At 54.4% G+C, this 18,127-nt stretch overlaps 1 protein-coding gene across 4 annotated transcripts; it reads right to left on the reverse strand.

The window, feature by feature from the left end:
* Nucleotides 1-725: 725 nt before the first annotated feature.
* Nucleotides 726-17,715, reverse strand: TMEM61 (transmembrane protein 61). Of its 4 annotated transcripts, none has more exons than XM_054486026.2 (4): nt 17,560-17,707; nt 17,147-17,273; nt 11,775-12,127; nt 5,929-6,382 (listed from the first exon to the last, which is right to left on the reverse strand). In XM_054486026.2, exons 2-4 carry the CDS (start codon nt 17,159-17,161, stop codon nt 6,115-6,117), a joined length of 636 nt encoding a protein of 211 aa, XP_054342001.1. In that variant the 5' UTR covers nt 17,162-17,273; nt 17,560-17,707; the 3' UTR covers nt 5,929-6,114. The 4 variants fall into 4 exon arrangements, with proteins under 4 accessions (XP_054342031.1, XP_054342001.1, XP_054342012.1 ...); XM_054486037.2 differs by having other exon boundaries at nt 17,440-17,707; XM_054486056.2 differs by lacking the exon at nt 5,929-6,382 and adding an exon at nt 726-1,410 and having other exon boundaries at nt 17,147-17,709.
* Between the last annotated feature and the right edge of the window lie 412 nt (nt 17,716-18,127).

Here is an 18,127-nt window from a genome sequence, read left to right on the forward strand (position 1 = left end):
ATAATGGTACCTCCCAGAATTGGTGCTGTCTCCAGGCCTGGCCTCCTTGGGTTCCTCCGTCCCCTTCACATTCACACACTGTGCACCACCCAGGTCTGCTTTCAATGAACTGCTCCCCACCCACCCCTAAGGCTCTGGGAATTAGTGCCCATGCAGGGTGTGAGTGACTGACAGTCACTTCCTCCATTTCCTTGCAGCCTGATCTAGGAAGATGCCTTCCTAAGAATAACACTAATGAGGCATTTTAGTCCTAGGGACAGGCTGATGGCAGAAATCACATTCCTTCACAGGATTACAGGAAAATGAGGACCATCGGTCTCTACAAGAGAATGTTCACTTGGCGTTTACATGGGGTTAAATCGCCCATGCAGGATAAAAGGATTTCACTGGGCTCCCTGACTTGCTGGGCTTGGGGATTTCCTGTTGGCGGTCATCACCTTCTCCCCTCCTGCCAGCAGGGCTGCCCTTGTTCCCTAACCCCACACCTGTGCCCACAGCTGCCCCTCTAACTAGACGTCCTTCCCATAGGCCCTTTTTCCAACAGGGGTTTCTCCTTCCTCACACCCACCCTCGCCAGCCCTCACAGTCCAGGTGCACTTGACAGTTCGCAGAGGAGGTCCTGGAGGGAGCTCAGGGGCCCTGGCTGAGCGATGGCTGAGGGGCGGGAAAGGGCTGAGTTATCAGGTCATGTCCAGGTCTGGTTCTCAGGGTGAGCTCAGGGCAGGTGACTCTGCTCCGGGCTTGAATTTTGTCAACTGCAGATTGGGGATAGGTATTAGGCCACCTCCCAGGTTTTGTACAGGGAAGGGACATAAGGGGGGTGGGAAAAGGCAAGGGCTTTGTAATCTGTGACTATTAACAAAGCAGGACCCTCTAGGGAAACATTATCATCATCTACTACAGGCTCAGAGAAGGGAAAGGGCGAGTCCCTCGGCAAGTCCCGTGTCACCTAGCCAGTGCCCCTCCCTGGAAAGGAGACGGAGGCCCAGGGGGACCTCAGCCCGTCTGGCCCTGGAGCCCAGGCGGGCGGCGGGAACGGTCTCTGCAGCCGCGGTCCTACAGGGCCTCGTTTGCCGCCCGGCGCTGAGCAAGGCGCTTCCCCCGGGGGCGGCGGCTGGGCTCGGACCCGGTGATGAGCAGTCGCGGCGGGGAGGGGAGTCATCGCCCCCGTTTCACAGGCGAGGAAACCGAGCCCGCGGAGTTGCGGGGACTGGCCAAGGTCTCCCTCGGCTGAGTCGGCAGCTGAGCGGTGACCGGACCTCCCCTCCCAGCCCCATGTAGATGGATCTGGTCTTCAGCCACTCCTCAGAGGCCTCGCGGTCACCCGGGCACTCTTCTCCTCTCGCGCCTTTTCTTTCCTCTACACGGCCCAGACTTCTTCGCCCCTTTTCTCTCTCAGTCGCTTCTCCTCTAAAAAAAAAAAAAGGTAACTACGAGTAAGAAATTCAGTAACAAGTAGGAAACAAGCAGGAACTCAGGAAAATGGGTCTCACCTAAGCTCTTCCACAGAGTCGGGCTAGGGATTAAGTAAGGACATGTGTGTAGGGTGCGCTGGAAATGTTCGGGTGCAGCAGCTCCCCCTCCTCTCCTGCAGTCCCCCCGCCCCCCCGCCTTACTTCAAGTTCCCCTGGCCACTTGGGGGACGCGGGAGCAGAGCGCGCCGAGTCTCTCATCGTCCAGCAGAGGGCGCGCTAACCCCAGCTTTCGGGATCCTCCTTGCGAGCGGGCTCTCAAGACACCCCGAGGCAGGGAGGGAAAGAGCACGCCCATTTGACAGAGGTAAGCATCGAGGTCCACGCAGGCAAAGCGAGCGACACAACGTGGCAGAACCTAGGAACAGACAGTAGAGCTAGGAGTCCACCCAGGTCCCCAGGCAGTCTCTGGTTGAGCCCCTACTGTGTGGGGGACACTGAGGTGTTAGGAACTCGTAAACACAGGACTTCAGGGATGGATGGCGCTCAGTCCTAACTTCTGGGGCACCTTCTGGGGCACAATATGGTAATGGCTTTGCGATGCGTGCGAGGTCCCGAATGTGCACAAAGCAGAGAGAGGAACAGATGGGGATGAGGGGTGAAGGGACAGATTCACAGAAGGGACACTTGAAAAGGCAGTTGGAGTTCTGACGGGGCAGGAGAAACCTCCCAGGCACAGAGGCCAGCATGTGCAAAGGCACTGAGGTACGTACCTGCCGACACACAGCTGGCGAGAAAGCTCTAAGTGCTGTGCACAGGCTGCCTGCATTGCATCTTCCTCCCCAGACCTGCCCCTCCCACGACCCCATCCTTCCAGTTAGCGAGCCATGCCACCAACTTCACCTCCTCCGTCACACCCACATCCTATGGGCTCTACCTCCAACATGTAAGAATCCAATCACTTCTCACCCCCCACGACTGCTCGTCACCGGGTCTGAGCCTCCATCATCTCTTTCTCTCCCTAACTGGTCTCTACTTCCATCCTTGACCTCTGAAGTCTCTTTGTAGCCCCAATACTGGGTCAGATCATGTCACTCTTCACACGGAGCCTTGGAATGGCTCCCCATCTCATCAGAGTAAAAGCCAAATGCTTTAAGATGACCTGAAAGGCTCTGGATAATTGGCCCACACTGCCTGCATATCAACCCTCTGAGCTTGCCTCCCGCCACGCCCCCTCTCACTCACCCATTCCACCACCCTGGCCCCATGCTGTTCCTGGAACACGCATGCACCCCAGGGCCTCCGGACCTGCTGTTCCTTCTGCCTAGAGTGCTGTTCTTCCTGTAGCTGCATGGCTTCCTCCCTCACCTTCTTCAGGCCTTTGCCCAAATGTCGCCTTCACAGTGAGGTCTTCCCTGATCCTGCTATGAAACTGCAGAATCGCCTCCCTAGGGGTTCCCTGTATTCTTTTCCCAATGTTTCTCCATAGTGCTCACAGCCACCTATCATACTATATGCATGATTTATCTTGTCTCTTGTATGTCTGTCTCCCCAACTAGAACTCAAGCCCCCACACGGTGGGGACTTTGTTTTGAGCACTGCTCTATCCCCAGGGGCTAGGACAGGGTAGGCTCTGGATGCCTGTGTGAATAGAGGGATGGAATCTGCGTGTCTGGGAGAGAGAGGCCGGAGAGGAAATGCAGGCAGGAAACCTGCTGGGGCTAAGGTATCTGACCTTTTTCACAGAGGTTATGCACGGGAAAAATGAGAACCAGATTTTAATTTTTCAATTAGAGAGAGAAAGATCCCAGTGAGCAGCAATGAGCCACTGAGGGGCAGCATAGGGATTTCTGACTGCGGTGGGCTGATTTAAGGTGGAGAGCTCCAGGGGCAGGGGTCACCAAGCCCACCCAGCGGGTAACAGAAGCCCAGGAGGGGCCCAAGGAAAGCACGGGAGAGGTCTGAGCTCTGAGGATCCCTGTCATCTGAGACTGTGGTGGCCAGCACAAGATGAGGTCTGAATAGGGGGTGAAGAAACTGGATGGTCGGGCCCAGGAGGAAAGAAACTAGCAAGCAAACTGGTGCCTCCTGGGGGCTGCAGAGTGGCAGAGCTGGCCCTCACGTGGCTCCATGGTCAGGCACCCTGCCAATGGACAGGAGGAACCCCCATTCACAGCGAGGCCACTTTGGCTTGGAAGGGGACAGTAACATGGCTTGGTCAGGAGTCTGTCTTCCCTCTGCAGCCCTGACTCAGCTTCTTCCATGATGCTGGTGACCTTGAGCAAGTCACGGCCCCTCCTGCGGGCTTCCAGTTAGGACACAGATGAGTGGATCGGAGAGAAAGGCAGAAAAGGTCTCTGTGCTTCCAGCCCTCCCGCCCTTGCCCTTTCAGTGCCTGCCCAGTAAAGTGGTGCCTCCTGGTCACACCAGCAACTCATTAACTCACCTAACCCGCCCAAGGTCACTTCACACCTACATCTCCAGGCTCCTAGACCGTCCTGTGTTAATACCAAGAAGAGGAGGGTGAAGCAGTGATGTAGAAGAGAAGAAGGGAGGGAAGCACAGGAGGGATCTAGAGTTTGGTGATGGGGGAGGGAGAGGGTCAGAAGAGACACCCAGGTTGCTGAATAGCCAGCCCCCCGGAAGCACTTCAGGAGAGAGGAAACAGCCAGTGCAAAAGCCTCAGTGAGACTGTTTGGAGCAGAGAGCAGCGGGAGGGAGTGGCAGGAGATGAGAGGGTCAGGAGAGAGGACAGGCTCAGACCAGGCCTCAGAGCCCCCCTCTCCTCAGACCAGTGTCTGGGCTTTCTTTTCTTTTCTTTTCTTTTTGAGAAGGAGTCTCACTCTGTTGCCCAGGCTGGAGTGCAGTGGTGCGATCTCAGCTTACTGCAACCTCCACCTCCCGGGTTCAAGCAGTTCTCTGCCTCAGCCTCCTGAGGAGCTGGGATTATAGCGCCCGCCACCACACCCGGCTAATTTTTGTGTTTTTAGTAGAGAGGGGTTTCACCGTCTTGGCCAGGCTGGTCTTGAACTCCTGACCTCATGATCCACCCGCCTCGGCCTCCCAAAGTGCTGGGATTACAGGCGTGAGCCATCACTCCTGGCCTGGGCTTTCATTATTGAAAGTGAGCTGGGAGCCACAGTGGGGGTGGGGGGTGGGGGAGTGTGGTAGGAAGGGTGGGGTCCGGCAGAGCCAGGGGCAGGGTGGGTCATGATCTGACCTGGGTCTGAACAGCTCATTCTGCCTGCTGGACTGAGAAGAGACTGCAAGGGCCTCAGGGAGAAGCAGAGAGAGACCAAGACTGTGGCTACTGTGACAACGATGCAGCCTAGGTGGGAGAACCCCACACCGGCTGTGACTTTATTGTCTGGAATTTTTACCTCTCCAAGGCTAGTTCCTCACCTGTTAAATGCTGACACCACCACCTGTCCCAGGGCACTCTGAAAATGACAGAATAGCAGAGGACCAGGCCCAGCACACAGTAGGCTCGGGGATGCCACCCTTCTCCAGCTAAGCCCCAGACCTTTGGACCCCTGCTGGCAGTGTGACCCTGGGAAGATTACTTCACCTCCTTTCATGGAAGTGGGGTGGGCTAGAGACGTAGGGATGCAGAACGGAGCTGGTCAAAAGTAGATGTTTCTGTCACATCTGCAAAGTGAGCAAAAGTAGTGAGCTTCCCGTCAAAGGAGGTATGGGAGCAGAGGCTGAATTTGCACTTGGTGGAGGAGGGTTACCTCTACTCATAAAACTGACAATTACTGCACACTTACTAGGCACCTGGCTCAGGGCTAAGACCCCTGCCTTTATCATCCGGTGCCTCAGCACTGAGCCATTGATGGCAGTGTCAGTGTGAACTCACATGTCAGCTGCTACCATCTCACCGAATCCTCACAAATCAGCTCTTTGAGGGAATCCTCAATTCCCATTTTACAGATAAGGAGGCTAAGGCAGAGAGAAAAAATCACTTGTCCAAGTCACTAAGATGGTACACGGCAGACTGGGCACAGTGGCTCAAGTTTGTAATCCTAACACTTTAGGAGGCTGGGAGTTCAAGACCAGCCTGGGCAACATAGCAAGCTCCCTCTCTACAACAAATTTTTTAAAATTAGTCGGGCATGCTTATGGTTTCTGCTACTTGGGAGGCTGAGGCGGGAGGATCGCTTGAGCCTGGGAGGAAGAGGCTGCAGCGAGTCATGATTGAGCCACTGCACTCCAGCCTGGGTGACACGGTGAGATCCTATCTAAAAAAAAAAAAAAATGGTACCTGGTGGAACCTATACATAGGTGGTCTGAATTCAGAGGCCATGTAATTCTGGTTATAAATGTGACGTGTGCCCCTGGGCCCCAGTTTTCTCACCTGCACACAATCTCCCAGCTGACAGCCAGCACTCACCGCTGGCCATAGGAGTGCCACCCAGGATGTCCTGGCCAGCTGGGTCCCTGAAGACTGCAGCCTCACCCATACCACAGAGGGCAGAACACCCCCAGCTGGGCCTAGGCAACTCATAGAGTCGTGAGACATAATAAAATGGGATTTATTTTAAGCCACTAAATTCTGGGGTGGTTTGTTATACAGCAATAGATAAATAGAACAGGCTTCAACAATGAACGTTTGCTGAGTGTCTACTGTGTCCCAGGCACTGCATAAGACTGGAGAAGGCACAGCATTTTTGTCTCTGGATTCAGGGCCTGCTAGGAGCCTTTAACTTCCTCCCCGTGCAGTCTGAACCAGACCTGAGCAGGAGCGTGTGGCACTCGGTGTCGTCTCTGCAGAAACGGCAACAAGAGCAAGGCTGATGCTCTCATAGCTAGGTGGAGGCCAGGGGGGCTGGGTGCTGAGCAGGGCATCCCTCGATGCACTTGGCTCCAGAGCTTCCTCTGTAGGGTATGCAGGTGGTGTTGGGGGCCCCTCGGCCACTGGGAAGCTCACAGCTTCCTCGTAAGTGGGGATGTCAACTACTTTGGGGGTCCTGCGGGAACAGAAGAGAGGCTGTTAGCCCGGGCTGGGGCAGACCCTGCTGCCTGCCAGAGAGACAGTGAGGAAGGCTGGGGGCAGAGAAGTCTTCACACCCTGCTCCAAGCCTTTGCGGCTCTCCAGGGCCCCATATACACAGTTGAAACTTGGCATGAGCCAGCTCCTGCGGCCCTCAGCCTTCCCGCCACCCACTCCCTGCTCCATAGAATTAGTTCCCTGTATGTGCTCCCAGCACCTCCTGGTGCCTCCTCAGTTCTCACTGCAGGGTAAGTCCTACCCTAGGGCAGTGACTGAGAGTCCAGGAGCTGAGGGTAGGTGCTTAGGGGTGTTTCATTTTGAAAGATTGAGTGATGGTGGTCCATAGACAGAAGACTCCCGCCTATTGAAATATCCTTTACAAGATCAGAATTGGGATGCCCAGGGCAGAATGGGAGACCTCAATTCCTCTGTCCATCTGGATGCTTTAGATTTTGATATGATGTCTGCCAAGTGATTATCTCTATTTGCATACCTCCAGGGATGGAGAGCTTATAACTTACCAGATCAACCACTTCTATCTCTGGACAGCTTTGCTATCCTGTGACTCTTTTCTGGTCCCCTCCCCTGGCCAACTAAACCACCCCACAGGGGCTTGAGGCAGAGACCAAGTTCTGCAGGCCAGACCCTGAGACAGATCACCCACGCCCCAGCCAGCCTGAGGCTGATAGATATGAGACCAGCTGTCAGTCCCCTCAGAGCCCTGGTGGGTCATCTCTGGGGATCCAATGACCCTCCCCCACCTGGGACACACAGTGGGGAGTGGGGTGGGAATGTCACTGATCCTAGGTGGGGGCTGCTCCTGCTTTGGGGGTGATCCTGAAGGTCCCTTCCAACACTGAGGGTGGTTATGAGCCTGGGCATTGGTTGGTTCACCTCCCTGCTTGGACACATTCCTGCTGGGAGATCATGGGTCTGTAATTCCATTCACCGGGGCCTGGTTTCCTCACCTGTAAAATGGGGGACGGTAGTGGCACCTGCCTCACAGGACAGAGTGCAGGTTAAATGGGCTCACGGAGGGCGGCACTCAGCACCTGGGACGTAAGTGGGGTTATGAGCAGAATCTCAAGGGGGTCCTGTGGGGAATGGGTGGGGGAGCAAAGCTTATCACAGGCCTCAAGATGGCAGGCCCCACAAGGCTCAGAGAGGCTGAGTCACTTGCCAGGCCCCTCAGTTTGGAGCTGCTGGGAAGCAGTTTATTCCACACCTGTGGTCCTGCTGTCTAGACCGAGGAGGGGCCAATGGCAAGAGGCCAGTCTGGGGAACAGAAGAGGCAGTAGATGGGACTTAGCTGATGGAGGGGCCCATGCTGGGAACCTGCTGCTGCCCCTCAGGTGAACGCCCAGCACCCACCAGGGACCTGGACTTTCTCCAGCAATGTGTCTCCTCGGCCCACTGCAGCCTCATGGCAGCCTGCGGAGAGGCTCACTGCTCCCAATCACAGACCAGGGTGATGGAGCAGATTGATGGGATCCTGGATTTGAACCCCAGCCTGTATGTCAGTACAGGGCAGGGCACCGGCCAGAAATCCCTGGGACACCAGCCAGGAGTCCCAAACATGGAACTCGCTGTCCAGTGCTGCTGTGAACTCTCACAGACCTCCCTTCCTTCTCTGGAAGACAGCCCAGGAAGCTGAGATGGTGCCTGTCCTCACCCTCCTCTGAGCTCCCAGCATCCTTGCAGATGAGGGCAGGACAGAGAATATTGCTCCTGGAAGCAGGCAAGTTGGGTTCTATTGCTGTGTGACCTGGACCACATTTACACCTTCTCTGAACCTCTTTCTCCTGATCTGTAAAATGAGGATACTATTTCCCCTTTCAGATTCAGGGAAAGAAAAAATGAAAAACAAATGTTTCACAACATTCAGAAAACTGTGAGTAATTAGCTTCCAGAGCCCCATCTCCTGCCTGCTCACCTCCCAGCCATGCTCCAGCCCCGTTTAGAGCCCTGGACACCTGAGACAGGCTTTGGGTAGGCCTGGGGCCATCCCAGCAGGTGACAGCTGGCAGGGCAGGGCACAGGTGCCAGTGAGTTCTGCCCACAGCAGGAAGTTTGCTTAGAGGGCAGATGTGAAGCTGCCCTCACACCACCTTCTGTCACCTTAGTGGCCAGCTGGGCCCGCCCCGCTCCAAGTCACCAAGGTCACAGTCGAGGATGCCAGGAACTCAGCAAGCAGGGCAGCTGCATCACACCCCTCTGGGAGCGGGCCCCATTCATGGTGCCTCTGGATGTGGCGCCTCTGCAGCTGTGTGGGGCAGTCCTGCCACAGTGGTCTCCCCGCACAGGAAGTGCCATGGAGGCTAGGGCTCACCCCAATCTTTGGAGCCTGGTTGGGGCAGGAGACCTGGGCCTGGCACCAGCTCCACTGCCCATCAGCTGAGTCAGGCAAACCCAGGAAGAGTGGGGCAAGGGATGAAATACAATTTGCCCAACACTTACGTTCTCTAATCTCCTTTCATATTCACAACCACCCTGGGGGGTAGAGGCCTGCACCCACTTTACAGATGAGCAAAGGCCATGTGTCAACTAAGTGGCAAAGCCCCAGCTTCATCTGACTGCAAAGCTCAAGCTAAGTTCACCTATCACACCTCTCCCCCAAGCCATCTCATCTCTCCTCACCTCAGTTTTCTCAGCTGTCAAATGGGCCTAATCCTTACACTTACCTCATAAGCAGTTAAGGCTAAAATCTAGTGGGCATGAGGGTGCATTGTAAACTAAAACAGAAATAGCAGAGAAAGCAGATGTGTGTACCAGCTACAGAGTGCACGCTTCCCTAACTCTCATCTCATCTGAGCCTGACAGCGATGATAGAGAAAAGGTCTTCACCCCAGTTGAGAGATGAGGTGTCAGACACAGCTCAGAGAGTCTAAGTAACATCCTCAAGGACACACAGCTTCTAAAAGAAAGAGCAGGGACTACTGGACGCCCCACACCCAGCCGCCTCACTAAGGGGACTTACACTCAAGATAGGAGCTTCCTGAGGGCAGGGGTTTTGTCTGTTTTGCCCACTGTGGCACTGTTAGTTCTCTGAATAGCACCCAGCATACCTACGTGTGTTCAGTCAATATTAGGTACATGCATGAAAGAGTAAGTAGATGAATAAACAGGGAAACCGAGGCCAAGAGGGGAAGGGACCTGCCCAAGCCATCAGCCCAGGAAGGCTTTATTTCTGTCCTGGAGTTACCCACAGCGGGCACCACCAGAGACTGAGGTGCCTGGGAGCAGGAATAGCAGAGTAGCCACCCATGGGGGCCAGGTGCTGGGCTCTGCAGGCAGCAGGGCTGGGCTGGGTCAGCCTCGGGACAGGAAAGAGCACCGCCAGCAGAAGCAGCCTCCTCGACTCCCAGCCACCCAGTTTTGAGTCTGCGACTGGGGTCTTGGAGCTCGATGGGCTAGGATCACCCTGTGGCCTCCTAGGTGGGCATCCTCCCTGGCCCACTGGGAGTGAAGGCCAAGGGGCCCCACCTGCCAGGCGCAGCTGTGCCTAGACCCTGTTGCGTCAACATGGCTGTGTGTACAGGCAACACCCACCCCCTGCACTCACGCCTGGCTGGGTGGGAGAGCAGGCTCTGGTCCAGAGCATCTGGGGCCTGGCCCGGTTCCAACTGACCACTAACTCACTGTATGACCAGCTAGGTCACTTGGTCTTTCTGAGACCCAGGTCTCTCATCTGAGAAGTGAAGGGTTTGGCTGGAGAGTCCCCAAGGCCCTGCAATATCTAACACTATGTAAATGCTATATAAATACACATGTAAATGCTATTTCAAGTGTTTTGGATCCATGGTTGGTTGAATCATGGATGCAGAACCCATAGACAGAAAGGGCTGACTGTACTGCATCATCTCTAGCTTTAAGAAGTCACAGGCTGGTAGCAGGAATGCTCCTACATTCTTTGACTCGGAAAATATTTTCCCTGTTAACACAGGAAGGAAAAGCATTCAGGTCCCAGGTCCCAGGCCAGCTCACGGCAGTCTGGCTTAGCCCCTCACACACAGGGATCCAGGGCTTAGGACTGATGTGGGAGGAAGAATGCCAGCTGTGCAGCCAGCAGGCTCCTGCCACTTTCTAGCTATGCCTCCCCTTGCTTTTCTGCAGACACAACAGTCATTCTTACCTTGCAGGAAATAGAAAGGACAGGAGGTGATGTACACAGGCCCCTAGCACATAGGCACACTCTGTACTTTGTTGAATAAATAAGTACATAAAAGGGTATGCATAATACATGCATTCTCAACAAGACAAACATTGGTTCTTGGGGAGGGTAATACTCTTTTTATGTATAAAGCACAGATATGCATATAGAACATAAACAAATACACAGTGTATCTGCGGTATTACAATTTCATGGAGGAGGATTTGGGAAAAAAAAAAAAGTCTAAGAAGGATGGCACAAGGCAGGGTGGGGAGACCAATAATGAAAATAAAAGGTTGAGAGATGCTGTCTTCATGCAACACTTTGTCCCCAACCCCACACCTTTGTGCACGCTCTTCTGCCTGCCTAAAATGCCTCTTTTCCACCATGTCCACTAGAGGAAAAGTTGACATTTGCTGTGCACCTACTATGTACCAGGCACTGGGCTAAAGCTCAACATACATATCTCATTTAATTTTCCCAAGTGTCACCTGAAGTAGGGAGTGGGCGTGAGCACAGACTCTGAGGTCAGACCGCCTGGGTTCAAGTCCTGGTTCTGACGTACATATCTGATGTCCTTGGCTGAGTTACTTAGTGTCTCCGTGCCTCCGTTTCCTCCTCTGCAAATGGAACTCATAACAGTAGCTACTTCAGAGGGCTGCTGTAAGGATCAGCTGAGTGAGTATGGAAGAGCACTTTGAACAGTGCCTGGCACAGGGCTGTACTGTAGAGGGGTTTGCTATTATTGCTGTTGCTATTAGTCCTTTTCATTTCAAATGAGGAAGTTAAAGCTTAGGGGGATTGCATGACCTACTCAAAGTCCCACTGCTAGTTTGTGATAGAACCAGAACAGGGTCCCAGTGGGTCTGACTTTTGTGCCTAGGCTTTTAACCCTCTGCTATTCTGTCCCATACCAAGCTGAGTTCAGCTGCCACCTCCTCCAGGAAGCCTTCCTGGGTTTCTCCATGTCTTTAGAAGCCATGCCTGTCTCACACAGCACTACCTACTCCAGTTTGTCATCATCAGCTTCTGTCATGGGGCTTTAAACTCCTTCAGGGCTGTACTGATCAGCTTCCATGTACCCAGGACACAGGGCAAAGCCTGATCCAAAGGAGGAACCCCATGAGAATTTGCTGGAATTACAAATGCTGGCTGGTGGGCTGGCGTGACTGGGCCCCTACCTGCAGTCCCCACCCGCGCCCCACCCTGCCCTGCTGACCTGCAGCTCTCCTTCTCTGAGGACTCCACAGTGAGGTAGTACAGGTCTCTGGAGAGGTGGTAGGGGTCCCACCGAGGTGGCCCCGGGGTGCTGGCCTTGACGGACCACAGCAGGCCAATGAGCAGCAGCAGGCCACCTGCGCCGCAGCAGACGAAGCTGACGGACCTGAGCAGGGGGCTGGGGCCCTCGGGCACTGGATACTCCGTGGGTGGGGCCAGCTGGCCAGGCTGGGCGCTTGCATCCCCTTCGCTCCACCAAGCGAAGCAGAGCGTCCCAGCCACCAGAACCACTGTGCCGCTGACTGTCATGCAATAGCGGAGGGTGGAGGCCACGTGGCTCCCGTCTGGACACATCTGGACACAGAGAAGGAGGGGGAAGAGGAAATGGGCCATATGAAAGGTGCTGGAGGCCGGGTGTTAATCCTCCTCTGCCTGAGGTCACTGTACAACCTTGGAGAAGTCACTTAACTCCTCTGGGCCTCAGTTTCCTCATCTGTGAAGTGGAGATGATGCCCCTGACTTTGCCAGGCTATTCTGAAGGTCAGAGGTAAACAAACATGTATCAGCACCATGCCTGGGAAATCGCAGGAGCTAAGTGTCACCACTTTCATTCAAGGCCTCCCTCCAGGCCTCAGGGGCCCCATCTGCCTGGTGGGTCTAAAACTTCCCACCCTGACTGCCACACAGGAAGCTGGGACAGAGAAAAGTAACGCGTGTTGGAACCTCCAGGCCTGCCAGGATCAGGGCTTGCTGGTTATGCACTGCCTGACTTCACCTGGTCACAATCTTGTGAGATGAACACTGTTACTGAATAGAGGAAGATACCCAGACCCAGAACAAGGGTGAAAGGGGGTATTGAAGAGTCTGAGGCCGAAATTCGCAACATAGAACAAAACTTTATGGAAAAAGATGTTCACCAAGCCGGGCGCAGTGACTCACGCCTGTAATCCCAGCACTTCGGGAGGCCAAGGCGGGCAGATCACCTGAGGTCAGGAGTTCGAGACCAGCCTGGCCAACATGGTGAATCCCCATCTCTACTAAAAGTACAAAAATGAGCCGAGCATGGTGGCACATGCCTGTAATCCCAGCTACTCGGGAGGCTGAGGCAGGAGAATCACTTGAACCTGGGAGGCAGAGGTTGTAGTGAGCCGAGATCGCACCACTGTACTCCAGCCTGGGCAAAAGAGTGAGACTGTCACACACACACACACACACACACACACACACACACACACGTTCACCGTGGCCTTATTAATAATGGTCATAATTTGGAAAGTGCTAAAATGTTCAATTGTAAAGAAATGGTGAGTAAACTACGGCATAATCTCTAGAATGAATAATTAATATTAGCCCATTTTTTTAAAAAATCAAGCTCAGCACAAAGGTTTAACAAGAGGAGGAAACATTTATCATATCTTGCTTTTTTCAACTTAGTATACTAAATTATGCATACAGTGTTGTCTCAATTAAATAAAAGAATGCACAGGGGGGAAAAACCTGGAAGGGTACTGGCCCCGGATCACACAGATGTAGGAGGCGGAAACCTAGGTCTGAGTTGTCCCCAAAGCCAATTTCTAGGCTGTCCATTGTACCTTCCAGTCCTTGTACCTGTAACTTCCCATTAGCTCCCCTCAAGGCTCAGCTCAGCCTCACCAGGGAAGCCTTCTCTGAAGACACTTTAACTTTAAACCCCTAAGTGCCCTGGGCCACCTTTGCCACAGCAGAAACCTGTGCTTAACTTCTGCTTCTCTTATCCCACTCCCCAGTCTGTGAGCTCCCTGAGGGCAGGGTCCATATTGGCCTTGTTCACCACTATATCCCCTCAGTGCCTAGCATATAATAGCTGCTCAATAAATCCTCTGAACTGAGGGAAAGTGTTGCTGGATAAATCAATGCTGGTTGGGTGAAAATCCACCCTCACAGTTGTGAAGAGCTGGGAGAGAGGAGGCAGTGCAGGATTCCAGCTGCCACAGCACAGGGACATGAAGGACAGTCCTGGCTTTGGTCCCCCCTCTACAGCTGTATCATGGGATAAGCCTCTCACCTGCCCTGGGCCTGCTTCCTCATCGGATAAAAGGCAGGCTCTCTAGGAGGCTGCTAGGAGGATTTGCAGAAGCACTGTCTCCTCTTCCAGAGGCTGAGCCAGTGAAGCAGGCAGCGGGGGCCACAGACCTTAAAGGGAGGCTTCGGTGATCACAAATCCCTTCCAAGTGGGGCTTGCCCAGCCAACAACAATATATCCAAATGACATACTGCTGTGCGGCTGCTCAAAGGCATAATACCATGGGAGCTGAAGGGCATGGCAAATGTTCAAGATGTAGTAGGTGAAACTTTAGATTTCAAAAGAGCATGTTACCAAATGTGTTTAAAAACACACACACATGTGTGTGTGTGTGCGTGTGTGTGAGAGAGAGAGAGAATGTATACATGTAAAAGGGGCGCTCTGGGAGTGGACCTCAATCTTTCTGCACCCCTAGACCTCTGGATGCATATAGAGAAATTCCATTCATAAATTACCTGCAGTTCTCTTCCTATGAATCTGTCCAGGGGGCAAGTGCCTCCTGTCTCCAGCTCAAAGCCTTTTCATGTAGGGAGAAAAAAATTCTGACTACTCCCGGTCCCCCATCCCTAAAGTCAAAGAGCTAGGAGAGGCTGTCAAGAAGAGAAACCTGCTTCTGGGGAAAAAAAATTCAAAAAACAAAACACACAAGCAAATCAAGAACAGTAACCACGGCCTGTATGTTATGGTACTCAACAGTCCCCCTTTATACCTAGCGTCGCACCTGCCTCCCTACAGGTGGGCAGGCCAGATGAAAAGTCCCATTTTACAAATGAGGAGAGTGAGCCCAAAAAGGTGAAGGACCTTGTCCAAAGCCAGGTACAGCAGGGTTCTCAGCACTGGAGGAGCGCACACCTAGGCACACCTGCGTGGGGCAACCTACACTGCTTTTTACTTTCTACCAAACAATAGTCGCTGCTCATTGTGGAAAAAGGAGAAAACCACAGAAGAGAATAAAAATTTAAAAATACAGGCTGGGCACAGTGGCTCATACCTGTAATCCCAGTACTTTGGGAGGCCGAGGTGGGTGGATCACCTGAGGTCAGGAGTTTGAGACCAACCTGGGCAATATGGTGAAACTCCCGTCTCTACTAGAAATACAAAAATTAGCCAATTAGCCGGGCGTGGTGGTGGGCACCTGTAGTCCCCGCTACTCGGGAGGCTGAGGCATGAGAATCACTTGAACCCAGGATGTGGAGGTTGCAGTGAGCCGAGATCGCGCCACTGCACTCCAGCCTGGGTGACACAGTGAGACTCCTTCTCAAAAAAAAAAAAAAAAACAAAAAAAATCACAAATCACCACTAATCTTGCCTCTCAGAGATTAGCAAAATCCCCAGGTGGCTGTTTCCTGTTCATTGCCCCCTTGTCCTGCACACAGGATGACGGCAGCAGCAGATGTGTGCTGTGCATTTATCAGGCTGGGCATTTACCAGGCTGGGCACCATGCCAAGCGCTTTACAGGTGTCCCTTCACTTAATCCCCACAACAGCACTGTGTCCTAAAGACATGGTGGCCACTAGGGTGACAATTTCTCCACAATTGGTGACCACAATAGGGTGACAATTTGTCCACTAGGGTTACTGCTGGATTTGGACCCAGGTCTAGTATGAGTCAAATCCCTGTCTGCGTGTACAGCTAGGTCTATCAATATTTTTTAATATAGAAAGTTGAGACCATGCTGCGAATAGATCTACTTGTCTTTGGCACGGGCAGCTCTCACTCTTCAGAATGCATGGCCCTCCTTCCCAGCTTAACTCCTCCCGGGCCTCAGACTAGCTCCTGCAACTGCCCTTTGCGTGTTCTCACATGGGGTCGGGATCATTTTCTGTGTGGGTCTCGCTCCTTCCATGTGGATCCCCCACAGCAGGCAAGGCACATGCTAACCTGCCATCCTGGGGGACGGTTGGTGTGGAGAAGGTCAATGTCCACTGGATGAAGGGCAGCCTGTTCCATTGTGCAGTGGTTGTTTTCCTTATTATTATAGGTCAGGGATGTCACTATCAGCAGGGTGTTCTCACCCAAACTCCTTTCACCAGGACCCTCTACTAGACCTGTGCTCCCTCCACCTGGAGCGCCCTCTGCTCACATCCAGGACCCTCATTGCACCCTTTCCCAGAAGGCTGTCTACTGCAGCTGCCCCCACCTCCCTCCAGCCAGAGGAGGGTTTTTCGGGAATCAGATGCATCCGTTGATCACCCCCTCTGACTACAGTGGTCATTCCCTGTTAGCTCTGTGACCACCCAGCATCTCTGAGTTCAAATCCCTGCCCGCAAGGGGAAAGCAGGTAATGAAAATGAGATGGCAAGACGGCAGGCTGTAAGTGAGGCACAGGGACACAAGGCTGGACCGAGGATGCACCCTGCTCTGACACTGGCAGGATCCAGCTTCTCCACGCCTTAGTGCCCTCCCCTGTAAATGGGCACAATAAGACCATATTGCTTCTGAGAATGAGAATATATTAAAATAAAATTTATTCTTATTATGATTATTTTTATTTCTACAGCAGTGCTCAGTACCTGTCCTTCCCTTCATCTTGCCCTATCTGCTCACTGGTGGCAGGGCCAGCCTGCATCTATCATCTGCCCCCTGGCAAGGGGGCAGCATCTTCAGTAAAAGTCTAGTAGAAAGGCCCTGCTCCTGTCAGGAGAGTCCGGAGGACAGAGCCTCCCTCCTGCGCCCGCCCGCTCCTGCACAAAACCAGGACGGAACGCCATGCCATTCTCCATGCCCTACTCCATACCAATAAGGGCACTTTTTGTTTTGTTTTGTTTTGTTTGAGACTCCATCTTGCTCTGTCGCCCAGGCTGGAGGGCAGTCCTGCGATCTCGGCTTATTGCACCCTCTGCCTCCTGAGTTCAAGTGATTCTCCTGCCTCAGCTTCCTAAGCAGCTAGGATTACAAGCGCCCGCCATCATGCCCAGCTAATTTTTGTATTTTTGGTAGAGACAGCGTTTCATCATGTTGCCCAGGCTGGTCTCGAACTCCTGACCTCAAGTGATCAGCCCGCCTCGGCCTCCCAAAGTGCTGGGATTACAGGAGTGAGCCACCGCACCCGGCCCCAATAAGGGCACTTTAGATGCCGCTTTCTGGTAAGACGAAACTGTCCGAACAAGAATTTGTTCTTGTTCCCCAATTAAGGCCCTGAGTGCCACGGCCTCAAGCCACCCAGCAAGATAAAACCCAGGCAGAGCCCCGGGTGTCCACACTGCCCACCAAGCCACCGTGACCAAGGTTAGGGGAAGGGGTCGGGGCAAGGTCGACAATAGAAGGGGCTGAGTGCCCGCAAAGGAGGGAGAAGGCCGTTTCCACCCACCTGGGGCAGGGCCATCAGGAGGCGGGCAGCAGGCGCTGTCCAGGCGCGCAGGGAGCCGGGCGCGGGTGAAGGTGTGGTGGTGGAGGACGCCAGGGCTGAGCGACCCTGCCGGCGGCGACCCTCGGGTCTGCAGGAGGCGCGGGTGTTAGGGGCGGAGGGGCCTGGCCGCTGCCCCCGAGCCCTGCTCCCCAGCCCGCAAAACCGAGGTCTGGCTCCCGGGCCCTCTCGGGGCTCACCAGCCGCGCCCTCTCGGCCGCCCGCACCCGGTGCGCAGGGACCGAGCCAGGCCTCACCCACGGCGCCCGCCCCGAGGGCTGCGCGCTCCCCGCGGGGCTCTGAGACTGCTGTGGGGCGCCCAGGGGCGCGCGGGACCCGGGCCTCGCCCTCCACTCCGGTGGTGACGCCCGCCCCACCTCTCCTCCGCGTCCTCGCCGAGACTCCGGGTGGCCCGGACTCCGGGCAGCTCCAGGTGTCCAGCGCTGTCGCCCAGCCGGCCCCGCCCGTCCTTAAAGCGCCAGCATGATTGGGCTGGCGGGGACTGGGGCTTGCCAGCGCGGCGGGACCCGGGGAGCGGCGGGGCTGCTGCTGACCGGAACGCCTTGGCGCGGATCGGAACCTTGGGTCCTGGGGGCCGTCACTCCCCCGCGAGCGCTCCAGGGCGGGCTTGGGAATGGAGACAAACTCCTCCGAGCCATTAACGCTCAGCCGGACAGGGCTTAGGAGTCCCGAGCCCAGTCCTGTTCACCCCCATTTTATAGAAAGGGAAACTGAGGCCCAGACAGGGGAAAGTCACTTGCCGAGGTGTTTACTGCAGACTGCGTTGACCGAACCTGCTTTTTCACAGCAGTCAGACAGCAAGCCCTGCCGTCCCTCCAGGACCCTAGTTCCTGGCGAGGAAGGCGTTCTCAGCGATAATGACCAGCATTAAAGTGCTCCCCGTTACCGGCGTCACTACCCCAGCCAGTGGAGGCCCCGGAGAGG

The sequence above is a fragment of the Pongo pygmaeus genome, chromosome 1 (genome assembly GCF_028885625.2).
Source record: "Pongo pygmaeus isolate AG05252 chromosome 1, NHGRI_mPonPyg2-v2.0_pri, whole genome shotgun sequence".
Classification (NCBI taxonomy): domain Eukaryota; kingdom Metazoa; phylum Chordata; class Mammalia; order Primates; family Hominidae; genus Pongo; species Pongo pygmaeus.

Coding starts and splice junctions, on each gene's coding strand:
- TMEM61 (XM_054486026.2), bottom strand. Junction 6,383..11,774: donor TCAGAGAAGGAGAGCTGCAG/GTCAGCAGGGCA, acceptor CTGTTCCCGCAG/GACCCCCAAAGTAGTTGACA.